This window comes from Hylaeus volcanicus, chromosome 6 (genome assembly GCF_026283585.1).
Source record: "Hylaeus volcanicus isolate JK05 chromosome 6, UHH_iyHylVolc1.0_haploid, whole genome shotgun sequence".
Taxonomy (NCBI): domain Eukaryota; kingdom Metazoa; phylum Arthropoda; class Insecta; order Hymenoptera; family Colletidae; genus Hylaeus; species Hylaeus volcanicus.
The window spans coordinates 11,482,398-11,498,932 of NC_071981.1; the positions used below are offsets into that span (position 1 = coordinate 11,482,398).

General features: G+C 36.0%; 1 protein-coding gene across 5 annotated transcripts in view; it reads left to right on the forward strand.

Moving 5' to 3' along the window:
- LOC128878938 (piezo-type mechanosensitive ion channel component) overlaps positions 1-16,535 on the forward strand; it is a 45,636-nt gene that overhangs the window by 15,020 nt on the left and 14,081 nt on the right. The window contains exons 3-16 of one of the 5 annotated variants that reach the window (XM_054127614.1): positions 8,869-9,084; positions 9,223-9,455; positions 10,272-10,703; positions 11,083-11,247; positions 12,409-12,456; positions 12,854-12,965; positions 13,032-13,141; positions 13,218-13,484; positions 14,177-14,503; positions 14,575-14,867; positions 15,346-15,476; positions 15,543-15,685; positions 15,758-15,934; positions 16,000-16,516. In XM_054127614.1, the coding sequence (XP_053983589.1) occupies positions 8,869-9,084; positions 9,223-9,455; positions 10,272-10,703; positions 11,083-11,247; positions 12,409-12,456; positions 12,854-12,965; positions 13,032-13,141; positions 13,218-13,484; positions 14,177-14,503; positions 14,575-14,867; positions 15,346-15,476; positions 15,543-15,685; positions 15,758-15,934; positions 16,000-16,516 (3,171 nt within the window). The remainder of the gene's footprint in view (positions 1-8,868; positions 9,085-9,222; positions 9,456-10,271; positions 10,704-11,082; positions 11,248-12,408; positions 12,457-12,853; positions 12,966-13,031; positions 13,142-13,217; positions 13,485-14,176; positions 14,504-14,574; positions 14,868-15,345; positions 15,477-15,542; positions 15,686-15,757; positions 15,935-15,999; positions 16,517-16,535) is intronic. The other 4 variants (XM_054127615.1, XM_054127617.1, XM_054127618.1 and 1 more) reach the window with 4 other exon arrangements.

Here is a 16,535-nt window from a genome sequence, read left to right on the forward strand (position 1 = left end):
ACAAATGGCCTTATTTTTCTACGTAGGTTCCTTCAACAGAAATACATTTTCTCTATCAGATAGGAAGCTTTTTGATCCCATCATAGAAAATAGAATTTAGCTGCTCCAGTAATCAATTGCGCACGTACAGTTAAATTTGTGAATCGCTTTGAACGAGAAGGGGAGACTTTTTTGGACTATATCGCGAAACATGGGTCCGTTACTATACCCCAGAAAACAACAGAATGAGTATGGGGGTGGTGGAAAGTTAAAGAGGGAGCACTGATCAAGGCCAAAACTCAACTCTCAGCCAAGAAAGTTTTGGCAACTATGTTTTGGGACTCAAAAGGTGTATTGCTGATTGTTTACCTAAATAGGCGAAGGACAATGATTACTATTAGTTCGGTTTATTCGTTAATTGTAACTATATATCGATTTTCGTGTGGTAATTGGCAACTGTAAGACATGAGTTTGGTTTCATTTTAAAGCTTGATCTTTGTAATTAGTATACATGCTCTGTGAAGTTCAATTGTTTCGTTGTTGTGTAGGATATATCATATCCTATAGGAACAGTAAACATGGACAGCAAAAAAGTAAAAATTCGTGCTTTTATTCTTTACGAATTTAAACTTGGGAGTACAGCAGCAAATCCAGCAAGACGCATTTGTAGCGTTTGTGGGGAACGTGCTGTTAGTGAAAGAACCACACAGAAATGGTTTAAAAGGTTCAAAGAAAGAAATGAATCGCTAGATGACGAACCGCGTTCAGGGCGTCCATCTGTAATCGAAGACGAAAAATTCATCGAGTACGTAAATTCAAATCCAAGGAAAAGATGTTCTGAGCTTGCTCAAGTATTCGAATGTGAAGAATCTACCGCAAGGAAGCGACATCATTCACTTAATTTTCACAAAAAATTCGACAAATGGATACCGCACCGTTTAAGGGAAGAGAACAAATACTCTCGGCTGAGCATTTGCAATATCCATTTATCGATCGAATTTTAACTTGTGATGAAAAGTGGGTGGAATATGATAATGTACGACGATCACACCACTGGGTTCAGAAGGGGTCACGTGCAACAGAAACCATACCAAAACCGATTTTCCATTCGAAGAAGGTGCTGATACTTTTTCATGGACTACACGAGGTATCGTTCACGTTGATTTTCTTCCACGTGCCAGACTATTACTGCAGATACTTTTTGCAAAGAAATTGATGAAGTCGATTCAATTAATCAATAGTCAATTCATGAAATTGATGATAAATGGTGATTATTTCGTTGAATAAACCTATGATTTAAAACGGATTTGAATATTTGTATTTTTCTCTGGAAATCCGCACGAATTTTTTCCGGTACCTAATACTTTCCGCTCGTGTAGAATGGCAAGACTATTTATCGCAGCAAACGACGCCAGCAATTGATTCACGGTGTCTTTCTTTTGGATGACAACGCACGACCGCATATAGCAGCTTTAACTCACGATAAGATACATCACTGGTTTCATGTGACTACCATATGAATGGTACACTGAAAGAAGCATTAACCTATTATACGCCAATGTTCCATTTTTGGAACACATTTTCAATTTTAATTTTGTTTTTTTAGTAAGCTATAGTACATTTCGCCAATGTCCAAAAAATGGGACAGGCTTGAATTTTTATATTTAAATAAGAACGATAACAATTATGACAAAAATAGTTCCAGTGGTTAGTATGACTATCATTATACAGTTAATTTAATTTTGTTGTATTTTTGAGTTGCGGCTGGTAATGGATTAAGAGGGAAAAGATTTAAAAACGACACAGCGCGCTGCAACGAGTCAACTGTACTTACTGGAGCAGTCAATTCCTTTTTATCCTAACGGGATTAGAAAACCTCTTATCTGATGAAGAAAATGTATTTCTGTCGAAGAAAAGTACATAGAAAAATATGGCACTCCATTTGTATCTATCACCAATAAAGTTGTGTACAAAAATTTCCGTTTTAGAACAGATTCCGTTTCGGAATCGGAAAATTCAGTTTGGGAACAGAACACCGAAAGGAATCTGGACTAATTCCATACTAATGGATTCGAATAACGGTCCTTGGAATCATACAAGAATATTTATACATACAGCTCTCCTACGTCACGGTCTTTCGCGTAGGCTCTCTTTAGAACGTAGGAACACAATACTGAATAGAGTCCGGACGGATACGTCACGGTACCATACGATAAGACTCGTTACGATAAAGCATCATTATGTCGGCATTAACAAATAGACACAAGAACTAATTCAACAAAGTAATAATGTGCTAAACTAACCTGCTACTATCTTATAATTAAAAAAAAAGTACGAGTTCACTGAAATTATGTACAGTAAGCGTTTGTAGACTCTGACGCTATTTATTAAGAACAGAAATGCATCATAGTAGAGATTATCCTGATGACATCACTAAATTAAAATAGTTGTTTGTGATGGACTAATGACCTCGGTTCGTACACGCATGTTCTGTTGAAGGCGACAGAAACGTGTGAAACTGGAAAGATGATATAAGATCCAAGGTAGAAACTAGAAATAGACGAATAATATGTATAATCAGCTGGGAAATCGAGAAATTCCAGGCTGATCTTGCAACTCAAGAGGTTATACCTAGTGAAGAGACCGGAAAAAGCGAGATTTCAAGAATTTTATTTGAATTTTTATTGAATTTTTTAAAATTGATTAAGTAGATCATTGCGTATCCACTTACATTTTTTTCCAACATATTAATTTGTCGAAATGCTATAGCTGATTTCTGAGATCTCAGATACTCTACTAAAAAATTTGATTCTGAAGCTTAATTGCCCTTTCATCCGATTCTGTTGGAATTGATCTGCAAGATCTAATTGTTCTTTCTTGCATGTTTTCTGGTGTTGCTGGTTGATCACACCTGAGATAATCAGGTGTTCTGTTTCTCGCGAATCACCCGGTATAAGGTGCCATATAAAAAAATTAATTTGTTTTTCAAATCTCTCCCACTACTTCGCTTACAATAAAATTATTTACGCCATACAATTTATTCATTTTAACCAAATAATCTTTAACGGAGCATATTTTTGATAGGTTTATTCTCTCATGACATATTTAACCATTCGAAACAGACGAAACACCGCGTACATTTAAGAAAAGAAATAATATTGACTGTATCTAGATGCGAGCAGAAAACATACAAATGCGCGAAACATATTATGATTGGCAAGTTGCTGACGGAAAATACAATAAATACATAGTATGCAGGTACCGCTGAAACCTGTTCCCTTCAAGACGCGCGGTTATCCCCACTACGTCTTCGGATTGCTATCTCGGAGTCACAGTATTATCTCTGACATGCGATCGTCGGTGACTCGAGTCAATAATGAGTCAGAAAAGCAGAAAAGTAAAAGTATGCGATTCGCTCTAATCGTTTTCTAGTTACTTTTACTATTTCGTATTCTCTTCTACTCATAAACGAATGGTAATTCAAACAAGACTCGCTCTTAAAAAAGGCACTAAGTATCAAATATCATGTCCTCGATTCCATACGCATCGCTGACTTGTCAGGAATGATCGACCCTTACGTACGATTCACTGTACGAGTTACGTTACCGTAAAATTAAACAACAAAACGGTAAAAAAGTTATAAAAATTATAACACTCTTGTAATTAGTGATGCGCACGACACGAGACGAGACGAGATTTATACGATCTCGAAAAATCTCGAAACATGCATATCGATCTCGAATTTCCGACAATTTCGAATACATGATCTCGATTTCGACGAGATCTCGACGAGATCTTGAGTTGATCTGGAGATTTTGACAAGATTGGCAATATTGTTCAAAATGTGCAAACATTCCCGGAATATATTACTAAAGAACTGAGTATCAACACTTATAATACACACCTTTGTGTTATTAGGAACGATATATAAGCTTTCCAGTTCTTAGATTATACGGGTTTAAGGATTCCATTTCGCACGAAATGTAAGTACATTACAAATAGCATAATTTTGTAATGCAAAAAAAACGAAATTTCAGAAAATACGTATGTCGTAGTTTGATCTGTACTTTAAATATACAACTTGTCGTGAAAATTGACTACCATTTTGCAATAAAAATAAATTAACGTTAATACATAATTTATACAAGTGAATTTTTCTGAAAACTAATTATATTCCTGCTAATCTAAATCTAATTTCACTTTACACTTTTGCACGTTTGCACTTTTCCACTTTTCCACTTTTCCACTTTTCCACTTTTGCACTTTTGCACTTTTGCACTTTTGCACTTTTACACTTTACACTTTGCACTTTTTATATCTAAAGATCTTATTCCAAGTTCGCAGCCATTAACTCGGTATTATTCGCGACAAAGGATTGTTTGTCGCGAATAATACCGATTACCATTACCAGGTCTCATCACGTGGAGGTTGCTGCGACTGGAAACCCGAAGATAGAAGGAATCAAAGTTCCTTCCATCTCCCTCTACATAGAGTATACATACATATGTAGATGCATACTCTACATAGAGTCAACGAGCTTAGTACAAAGTACGAAACGATGAAAATCATAGGAAAACAAAATTCGTTATAATATAAGGAATATATATAAAGAAAATTCAATAGATTACTCACGATTACTTATTTAAATTTTATTCTCAACTTTTCATGTTCGGAAATATTACTTTCTCGGAAAACATTGGTATAATAATCTGAAACTTTAAAATGCATTGAATATGTACATCTCCGAATTAATTGAATATTTACAATGTATATAGTAACATTCAGTCTTCGATGAAATATTAATAAGAATCACGGTTCAGAATAAGTATTTATCGAACACAGTAGCACTCTTGGTAGATAGAGTGCAAAAGTGTACGGGTAAAATCCTGATCCATCTCCCTACATGGATGATTTAAATAAATAAAGCTAGCAAATTTCTGAAACGTATTAAAGTTTTCATAATCATAATACAATAGTCAACGTCTGAGTTCTCCAACTTAATATAACCCTTAAAAGTTTGGATTAAATTTATTCTTTTTGAATAGAATGATGCGATTCTTCGACGAAATGAAAAATAAGTTTTCCGATTGCGGTTGAAAATTCGGACGACATGCACACGCGCATAAATTTGAGAAAGTGGCTCAAGATTCCACGTTGACAGTGCCGAGACACGTTTAGGTTCGGTTTACTAGCGTCTTCTATAATTAGGCGAGCACTGTCTTCCGAATCGCACGTTTATTGTCAACTTGCTACGAATATTCACCATTGCAAAATCGGATCACGGAACGTCCAAACTATATTTATAATCTAAAACTATGGTATAAGAAGTTCCGTGTAAAAAGTTCCAATTTATTCGTGTAGAATGTTTATCTTCTGCGACAATTTCGAACGTTTACTTTGATCTCATGACCTGAATTGCCTGATATAAAAAAAAGGAATTATGATACTAGTGCTGAAGACAGCCGTCGTTATCGCGCAAATTATCGTCTAGTATAGGCCGAACGGAGTAATTAGTTTCGTACTTATTTCGTAATTATTTTGTCCACTCTCTCTATCGTTAACTATACAATGTTAACGCATTTGCAACCGCTGACATGAATTGACGTAATTTAGAATTCTATTTCTGGCTAACAATCACGTGAATTCTCGTTATTTGTGTAAACTACTAAGATAGTCAACATAATTGTAAAAAAATGCGTGCTTGTTGAGTATCACCGTCATAAATCCTTGCAGTTAAGTTTTTGTATTTTATAAATTAAGAGGGTATCGTCTAAAACATCAATTATCAGGCATCAATCTTTGGATTTTTTTTTTAAATCCATAACGAACTTTTGTATGGAGTATTTGCACACATGCTTATTTACATTTTAAGAATATACATTATTTATTTTACGTTATGGAAGTATCAAAATTAAACGTAATGTAAGTAGTCTTGTACAGTTTTTTTTAAAAAGTATATTCATGACTACCACTGTGTTGATCGTTCTGATTATTCGAAATGAAAAAATAAAAAAAACATCTCCATTACTATGACCAAAACTAGAATAATTAAGACATATTGCAAATTAAAAACCTGAGAGCATTACAAATGTTACATTTTTAAAACTGTGATCCAGGCGATAAACGCACATATACTTCAGTACACTAGAATAGGAGATATGGCAATCATTTGAAAAAATATGTCACATGATAAGAATACATATTGTTTTCTTTAAACGTTCCTAACTTCGTTAATTAAATTTAATTTAATTTTGATGCAATAATGTTCTCTAATTCTTTTTTATTCAATAGTGAGGCTTAGTGATAAGTTTATGCGGCGATCTTTCAATAATTTAAATAACAATACGATTCCTTTCTTCGAAAGAAGTGAATGCCTCTTTAATTATCTACGCTACGCGGGAAGTGTAGCGCAACAGAAAGTTGGAATAACGAAATAATCGAATAATTTGCAACGGCGCTGGAGCACGGAAAACGCTCGCTCGAGTTTCCTTGGCAGCTGGTCAAACTGTTCGTTTCGGTACACGTAGGAGAAAATAGTAAGCAGCGCGCATTCTACGAATAGAAAGTACCTCGTGTAAACTGAATGGAAATAATACGAATGGGAGGTACAATTTCATCGGAAATTTTCTATACGCGTGACGGGAGCTGCTTATCAAAATGAAAAGCACGATAGAAAAACGCGTAGTCCACGAAGAGAGTCATTAAGGGATTAATTATGTTAACATTTCCCAACGGGGCGAAAGCAATTAACATTCTGTTGTACGGCACTGTTTCCATTTAATTATGGACACATGTGTTTTCCGTCTACCTATGAATCATGTATATCAAACCAAGCTCTTAAAGTATTTTATGTTTACAACTGTGAAACGCAAGTGAACGTTTTCGACGTTTGTGAATACGATTCGCTGGAATATTCTGTCGAATCAATATTTGGCAGTGTCAAAACAAGCACTGTTATTACGCTTCGACTTTTGGCCTTGACTCATCTTCAAAACCTATGAATATTACAACTACACGTGAATTTAAACTTACAATGATGCACATTATGTACATTTTATACTCTTTCAATTGTAATGATACGAAAAATATTTTGTATGCAGTTTGAATGATATAAAGAAGCCAATAAGTAGCAAAATTTTTGTTTCTCGTCTTTTTTAGAAGTTTTCAAGGTCATCAATGTTTTTTTGCTCATAAGTGAATCTTCTTTTCTATTACATTATGTAACAGACATTAAAATACGTCCAGGTATGTATAATAACATGACATTGAAATGATATTTTACATAAAAGATTTAACTGAAAGGTAAAATTTATATCTATTGAAAATCGTAGACTTTTACAATGACACGTCAAGCGAGAACTTAAAAATATGTTTATTATCGCACTACGAATGACCACTAAGAGCTCCAGAAACCCCAATCACTTTCTATTAAATTATCATTATAATATTGCGATACATAGACGAAATACATTGTCTGAAACGAACGATAAGAGACTTTTTTTGTCCATTCAAATTTCTCACAATTAAGAGCTGCACAAGCTTTAACTATTAGGTTGTCCAAAAAGTTCGTGTTAATTTAAAAAAAAAAAAACACAAAGGCATATTAAATTTTGATAAATATTTATTGAATAACGTAAGTACCATTTTGTTCGATAATCTTTCCATCTTTTAAGGGATCTACACATGTTATTTGTCTGTAACCATTCCTATATAATCAGACCTGTACCCACCTAACAAAAATCGGCATGAAGTTTCCAGACAAACCAATATTTCGTTTCTCATTTCCTCTAATATTGTTGGTTCTTCACTTTCTAAACTTCACTTCTAAACGACTTGTTCTAAATGCCCTTACAAAAAGAAATCCGTTGGTGTAAGATCCAATGAGATTAAATGGAACCTTATATATTTTTATCCATAATATAATAGCATTTCTTTATACAAATTCATCGACTATAATACACGACCCATTTATTGTAATATAAAGCTTGAAATTGGAGTTTGGAGTCAGTAAATTTAATGCAGACCGTTAATCGATCGAAAAAATTATATAAGGATTCATTTAAAAAAATTAAACTATTATTCTAATTTCCCTCATAACTTTACTCACGATAAAGTTATTCACACCATATAATTTATCCATAACTTTTGTAAAAATATTTTTACATATTTAACCATTCTGATTTAAACGAAACACCTTGAACATATTTAATGTCAACTACATAATGCAATAGAAAAACAATATGCATTTTTTAACGAAAAAAAGTTCGCAAACTTAAGAACTCCTCAAAAAAGAGACAAAACGAAAACAAAATGTAGTATATTAGCCTTTTCATACCATTTAAATTTAATATAAAATATTTTTTTTTACCATCACAATTGAAATACATATTCAAGTGGTCTGGTGTAGGTGGACCGCTCTGTATACTAACTTTCCATTCGCGACTATTTACGACGGTGATTCTGATTACCTTAGAATCGAGTAATAACAAAGGTCAAGTGGAAACAAGATATAATAGCACCCTGTTCCTCTTCGGGGAATTTTACCATTGTGTAGGTTGGGTGTGACATTTCCACGAGTAAGAAATTGTCATTCTTCCCTCTATCTATTCTCATGTCGTCAGAATGAGTTGCATTTCAACAAATATCGTTTAGAAAAGGTTATCGAATGATTATTCCGTTGTGTTGTAAAATATTGCCGTAAATGTAATGAAATTTAAATTATGTAAAAGTTTAAGTACGAATATCGATTGATACTATGATACTATGAAATTTCAACAAGTTTTCTGCCAATTCGTTTACGAATGTTAATGACTACTGAACATTGACCTAGACCTAGAACCTTGGAAGTTGCGGTGTCGTTGAAGGTTTAATGTTGTGGAATTAAAACAGGCACAATATGGCGACCAGTCGGATTGTCCCTCGTTTACTTGGGTCTGATGCTGTACTCGCCCCACGTGCCTATACCGGATACGAAGACAATGACTGGTCACACGGGCCTCTATCTCAAGATCTGCATCGGCCTATCGTTCCTCACAGCCATCAGCCAATTCACCTTTCATCTAGTTTTACTGGCGCTGCCCACTTACGGCCACTTCCTAAAGAATTGTACGTAACTAATTTCTGCAAGAATGGGAGAAGCGCGTCATTTTCTATTTTCATATGAAAATAGTTACACAAAATGATACGCGTTCAAACGTTTAAATTTAGTACTACTCTGTAAGCATTTACTTCAATTATTTTTAGGCGAACTGCTAGAAGTGATCTTCAGACACATAGGTTTTGTAAGGCTAGATAGCGCGTCAGTCTGGGAGATCTTTTTCTGGCTAACACCAGAGTTAATTGTTTTACCAGTTACCGTCACCGTGTACTTCATATGTCGTTCATTAACTCAAAACCCTTCGACGGATGTAGAGGATGACACTTCACTCCATCAAGGGACCGTCGCGTCCAAGAAGAACGAGGATAGAACTACAAAGGTACACTGTTGATCAAATATAGTTGATGAAGTCCATCGCTTTGATCATTTTGTTCTTGCAATAATTGAAGAGAACATAAATCCGAGGTCGAAAGATTTGTTTAATTTTTTAACCTGACAAGCAGTGCAACATTTCTTCGTAATTCCTCTGACACAGTCCAGAATCTGAGTTATGCAGAATTATAATTGAATTACTCCATGCATTATCATTATAAAATAATTCAGTTACATAGTAATTCAATTGTTACTTGTAATTCAGAGATCTCTGTCAATTAAATTACAGTGTAATGGAATCAGAATTACAGTAACAAAAGGTAGGAAAGATATAATATTCATAAATTCTTTATTCGAAATCAACTTTTTAGTTACATTTTCTCTTAAATTTAATCATAAATTTAAAAAATAAATATGTACCAATGGACTTACTTCGTCTAACTTATAAAATATATTAAAAACATAAAATGAGTTAACATATAAATCAAATGAAATACATTATTTAATAGAAACAAAATGGAGAAAAGAATATATATCATATTATAATATCATATATAAATACAATATAATATTGTATATATAAGATTATCACACTTTTCAAGAGTTCCGAGTCGTAATTCAGTGAGCTGTTTTTCAGTCATATTACATTTCAATTATATCGTAATTTAATTATATTCATGGGTAATTAGCAATTTAATTAATTGAACAGTTTGAATTATATAGTTCAATTCCAAAATAATTACATTACTACGTATACGTCAAATTACGTAATTTGAATACAGTGTACAAAATTGTAGAAGCTAACGTGAATCTCCATGTCCAGATAATCAACATCCTAGGGCACATAGGAACCTACGTAGTCCTGGCGTCGTTATGTATCACGGCATCCTTGAAACCATCCATGGAAGGTGGTTTCTATTTCCTAGTTTTTCTGGGAGCCGCTACCTGGTGGGCGTGCAACAAGGAACTCAGGAAGGGCTTCGCCGTGCTTTGCAGGATCGTAATGGTCGTCGTGATTCTTCACATTCTGACCCTGCTCAGTTATCAGAATCAGCTACCACAAGAACTGATCCCCCTGAACAGCACATGGCAGCGTTACCTCGCCTTAACTGCGATTTATCAGACGAACTGTACTGACCCCAGAGACGTGGAGTACACGCAAGATGCCGATTGGTTGATTTATGGATACTGCTTGAGACTATTTTGGCTCTACTACGTTTTGGCGTTGCAATCGCAGTTCTTGAGCAAAAAGCCGGTGAGTTTATCGTACTCATTCCTCTCGTTCGTTGACTGCAAATGCGTCGTACCGACTATGTTAACAATTAAATAACGCGCTATTTCGTTGATTAAAATTATAATTATTCTCACAGATCCTAATGTAAGATTGAACAATGAGTATTGAAAATGTTTAGCTGTTGCGAGTATTTCATTCCGACGGCATGTGTACTCCGAATCGATTGAAAATTAATATCAAGCAATTAACAGGGTCCTCTTCGAAGCTTTTCTCGTTACTGGTGTAATTAACATGTTTGTGGTTAAGGAGAATAATTAACACCGGGGCCGCCTCGGTAACATGAGCTTCCCCAAATTCTCAACTAACATTTTCCGAATACGATGGTTCTTCTAACATACAGTTTCCAACGAAGAATGTTGCTTTTACTAACGAGGCGTTACAGGCGAAGAAAATGAAACGTTTAAGCGGCAAGCTGGAGAATCTCGACACTCCGCTGTCCAGACACGTTTCCATCAGACGAAGGACACCTTCTCAAAGATGGCAATCGGCGCGACGAAAGGCTCGCGTAAGGATTTTGTCCTGCATGAGCCGAGTTTTTCCTAGTCAAGCTTCGATTTTTTCGTTCCCTTGTAGAAAATCCGTACATTTTGGAATGATAGTGATCGATACATGCGTCGTAACAACACCTCGACTGTAAATTTTACCATTGACTCATGTAATTTTTAAGAGAGGAATTGCATTTTCCAGGTCAAAAGATCGATTATTTTTGTTGACAAAATCGTACAGTAACATCCTGGAAGAACAATTGTGCAAAATTTCAGGTAAATGTTCATAAATTTGCCGAAGTTACAGAGGTTGGAGTGTAGGTCTGTTTTCAAGAAGTCCGGTGGTTCTTTCCTTCTAAACTCGAAACTTCAAACGAGTTTTTCTCGATCCTTATTTTTTAAACTGGTAGACACAATTTCATGACAGTACAAATATCTTGACAAACATAAAGATATCGACATCGACAGGAGCTGTTTCAACGTTAATATAAATCAATAAATACATGTTATAAGGCTCACACAAAAATATTTTTATATTCTTTCTCAATAATATTATTAGTAGAAAGAACATTGAAATCGTTCCTTATTTAATTGACTTTGAAGAAATTTATGTTTCATTTTTCGGTCGTCATATCAGAAAGACCCTGCAGATATGTTAACCAACGGTCAATGTTTATTCCGCGAACTTACGGTCAACGAGCTATAACATTTATACCTTTTGTACAATCTTTCTATTACAATCTTTACATCATACTAAAATAGTAATGAAAGCGTATGTATAATTTCAAATTGAAGTCTTGCATACTTTTTCCAATAGAAAATTATAAAGACCTGCATTAAAGCCTGAAAAAAGCAATTCACCCTTATGTTACTCATTGCAATACTTTCGTTTCGATATCGACTTTCTCCGACGAAGGACACAGCGCAACAAAGTTGTAGTTGTTCGACTAATTTAATATCCTTGGTGTTTGGGATGAAGAAAAATTGAAATTGATCCGCGGAGAAAGTACAATTTTACGTTAAGGTATATTGTTAATATTAGTTCAACTGATGCCGTTTCCCTTCAGATACTTCCCGATTTTTTATTTGCTGTCGCCTTCCAGATTTGCGGTTGTTCTTTAAAGCTGAGCAAATTACTTTTCCGTTTGGATGCCGCTATGTTTAGTTTGCCATTGTTTTAGAAGCCGATCGTTAATCCATCGTTTCCACCTGTCGACGAGCGCACACCCGTACGTATAATGATTAAGTTTGCACGTTTGATTATCACAGCAATCATATCCGTTAACGCATACCACAGCGATCACACTAACTAACACGTACTATGCGATTTTGTATATCTCAAAAGACACTGTTTTATATTTCTGAACATTCATTCGTCGCACTTGCTTAAATCTGAATCTATTTCCTTCGATTGTTATTCTTTCAAAATCATTATTATAGCTAGCGGTGAGGGTCAATCATTTCGTTTCACGTAGCTTGCATGTGTATGTCTGACAGCAAAAGATTTTGCTGCACGACACTTATTTAGCGGGAGACCGAAATAGATCGTAAGAAATAGCGTTAGAAGTAGAAAGCATTTAAGAATCCTTGGCGATACGCGAACAACAGTGTTTTCAACTTTCATAGTTGATGAGGTTTGGATCCGGGCGTACGGGACTCCTCCAGGATTCCACCGGAAGCGTCATCGTTCAGGATGGCCATCAGGACGACAGCATTCAAATGCAAAGTCTGAGCGAAGGTAAAATATCAAGCCTGGAAATAAACGGAAACGAGAAGTATTTGGTAATTAACAACTGTCTCTTAGGTGCTCCGGATGAGCACTCCGGAATCATCGAACACATCATCATGGCTGTATACTCGATCTTCCAATTGATAATCAATTCGTCCTATCTCGCTACAAACATCATAATGATGGTAAATACAAGTAACTGTAAAACATTCAGAGTTTTCTATGCTTAGTAGTTAACGAATGTTATTGTTTCACTCCCAGACATGGAGCATAATGTATCACAGCTGGACGACGTTTGCGCTCTTATTATGGGCATTGGTTCTCTGGATGGTGCCAAACAAACGTGCTTCCATGATGAAGTGCTCTCCCTTCATCGTTTTCTACGCGACCCTCTTGCTCCTCGGCCAGTATGTTTACAGCATGGATCTAACCGACGAAGAGCTACCCACTGAAATAAACGGAATGAAAATGTCGGAGATCGGTTTCAGCAAACCCGAACAGCTCAGCCGTTGGCATTTAGTAGTTAAAGTAAAGCTCCTCTTTGTGTCTACTTCTACTGTAACGAAAGGGTCTAAGTCAAATTTAATGGACCGTTCTAGGCCAGTTAATCCATTACAAATTGAAATATTGTAAATTGCTCAGGAGTCGGCGAGGTACCTATGAACTGAAGGGGACGGAGACAAGGAAATTTCACAGTTCGGTTCGCCTTTGCTCCCCCAGGAGCAAACTCGAACTCTTTAATTTTTCTTGCATACAGGGTGTCCCGTAATTGGTGGTAAAAGTGAGTAAGGGGTGATTCTAGCCAATCGAACTGCCTCGCCAACTTCTGAGCACTGAGCTATACTCTCGAAGTCAAAAACTTACTCCCGCTAAGATGCTCGTGGTAAGAGAGTAATCGTCAAACGGAATGGAATAATACCTTTTCCAGTTTCATAACGAAGTGGGATTACCCTTAAATTGATCTACAGTTTATAATTTCCAAATCTATCGATAAATAATACCATAAATATAAATTTCATTCGGAACCTAGAGATTTCCGAACCAAAGAGTTTCTTCTTACTTTAACTTAACTCTGTGTTAGACTGAGAACTTGTTGTGATAGGGATATCAAAACGGTATAGTGTGAATAGTCCAGCAATAGCCGCGAGAAACTATTTGATTTTGCTTCAAGCATTAAAAGTTCGTTGGCGTTTACAAAATCGTGACAAATAATGTTTCAGTGCTTATTCATATCAATGTTCTGGATAACAATGCGGCAATACACCGCTGAAAGGACTCGACAGAGACGGTCATCAGCATTGAGAGACATGGTAGCCCCGTTGCACGTCTCTGTTTCGACGGCCACTACGGCCATGAATCACGAGGCGCCGGAGATTAAGAGTAAGTTCATGAAAGACGTTGGCATCCTTCTGAAGAAGCTGTTGACCAAGTTTTGGATCGCCGTCGTGGCTATCATGCTCTTTATTTGTGGAATCACTGGCGAACGTATGACGGTCTTCAGGATCGTTTATATGTCCCTTTTCCTCATCCTAATTATTACGTTCCAGGTAACGAGACACGTTCGTACGACGCAATATTATATTATGGCAATTAATTTGAGGATATTTTAATCTCACAGATATCGTGGACCGTTTGGAGAAAAATGATGTATTCCTTCTGGCTGACGGTTATCGGATACTCGGTAATCATGTTAATCCTCGTATATACTTATCAGTTTGATAACTTCCCGGAGTATTGGAACTATCTACATATCGACGAAGACTTGCAAATGGACATTGGTCTGGAGAAATACGCGACCAAGGATCTTTTCGTTAGATTACTGACCCCAACGTTTTTCGTTATCATCACTGTTCTTCAGATACATTATTTCCATAAAGATTTTTTGGAAGTGACAAATATCGAAAGACTAGGGTAAGCTGATGATTCGACATCGTTCAGTCTAGTCACAGTTCAGTCATCGTTCAGTCAGACATAGTCACTCTAGTGTGACGGCCGAAATTTTGTTTTTTTCATGAATTTTTTTCCGTGACGATATCAAATACAATCTTTTTCACATTTTTATATGTTGATATTTGTATTCTATATTGTACAAAAACATTTTTTTATAGCCAACTGTACAATATTTTGTTTATGTTTTTCACGATCAAAGTTGTCTCCTTAAACAAAAGTAGATGAATGGTAAACGTGGTTCCGTTTCTCTTTCTTTTTCACTTATGTGCTGTAGCTCCGTTTATATTTCGAATTTCGGTTTATAATTTCTACAATATATTCTCGATATACTTGACTTTCGAAATATGTAAACAAAAAATCAAAATTTTGATGCCGTCATACTATAGTGGTCCCTCAAGTTAGACAATTCGAGTGATCTATGTGCGATTGAAAATCGTAGGATCGAGAGTAATCCTTTCAAACGTTCGAGTCTTGGTCATTCGCCGACTTTGATCGTGCCTACGGCCACGCCAGGGGAAGTTTTCCTTGAAGAGGATAACGGAAACATATACACGTTAAAACAATTGAAACGTAAGTGGCGTACAAAACTCAACATTCAAATAACTCTAGATACCGATACGAAACGTGATTTTTTAGGAATGTCGAAGTTGGAACGAATCGAGCTATTCCGAAAAGCGATGGCGCATCTGTTAAATTTTTACAACTACGCTTGGTTGTTCTTAGAGATCCATATGCAAAAGATTATTTTTATCTCTGTGATGCTTGTCTGTGTCAATGACGTGAGTTGGATTTCGTCTAACCATTGAATTCGGCCATAATTCTGTTTTCTCTACTTACCTGACGATTTCTAGGTCTGCGCCATTAACTTCGTCTTTGTCGCGATAACTGTAATAATTATCAATGGTAGACGAAACGTTCAAGTATGCACTGTTAACGTGATCGCTGCGATAATCGCTCTTCTAATGGTCGTGAAGATGTTGTACCAAATCCAATACATCGATCACAATAATTGGAACGTCAATTGCACGGTAAGCACTTCGAACTCTATTCAACAAATGACTGTTTATAAATGTGTATGTCTTCTTGTTTACAGAGACCAACGGATGATACAAATCGTACGTTTGCAGGCAACAATACAGTATACAATATCGCTGAATGGTTCGGCATGAGAAAGGCAGAGCCAGGACAGCTTGCAATGTTGTTGAAAGGTTACATAGGAATCATAGTAGTGACCACGGTCAGAAAAATCATTAGAATACGACAATGTTTCTATCGGCAAGAAAAGGGCGAACCTTTGGACACTCCGCAAGTTATGTTTCCATCGATCACCAGAGCAGACGCTGATAAAGGGCTGCGCGAATGCTTGAAATTTCTTTTCAACTACGGATTTTACAAGTTCGGAGTTGAACTTTGCCTGATAGGGATCGTGGCGCTTATTGGCACCAGACTCGATTTTTATTCGGTCCTCTATGGTATTTGGCTTTTACTCTTCTTTTCACTGAAAAGGAGAACGATCTGCAAGATTTGGCCGTTCTTCAAAGTCTTCGCTATCATCCTGCTGCCCATTCAGTATTCTCTGGTCGTGGCGTTGCCCTCTTGGCTTTGTATAGGTTACTAAACACTTGTCAA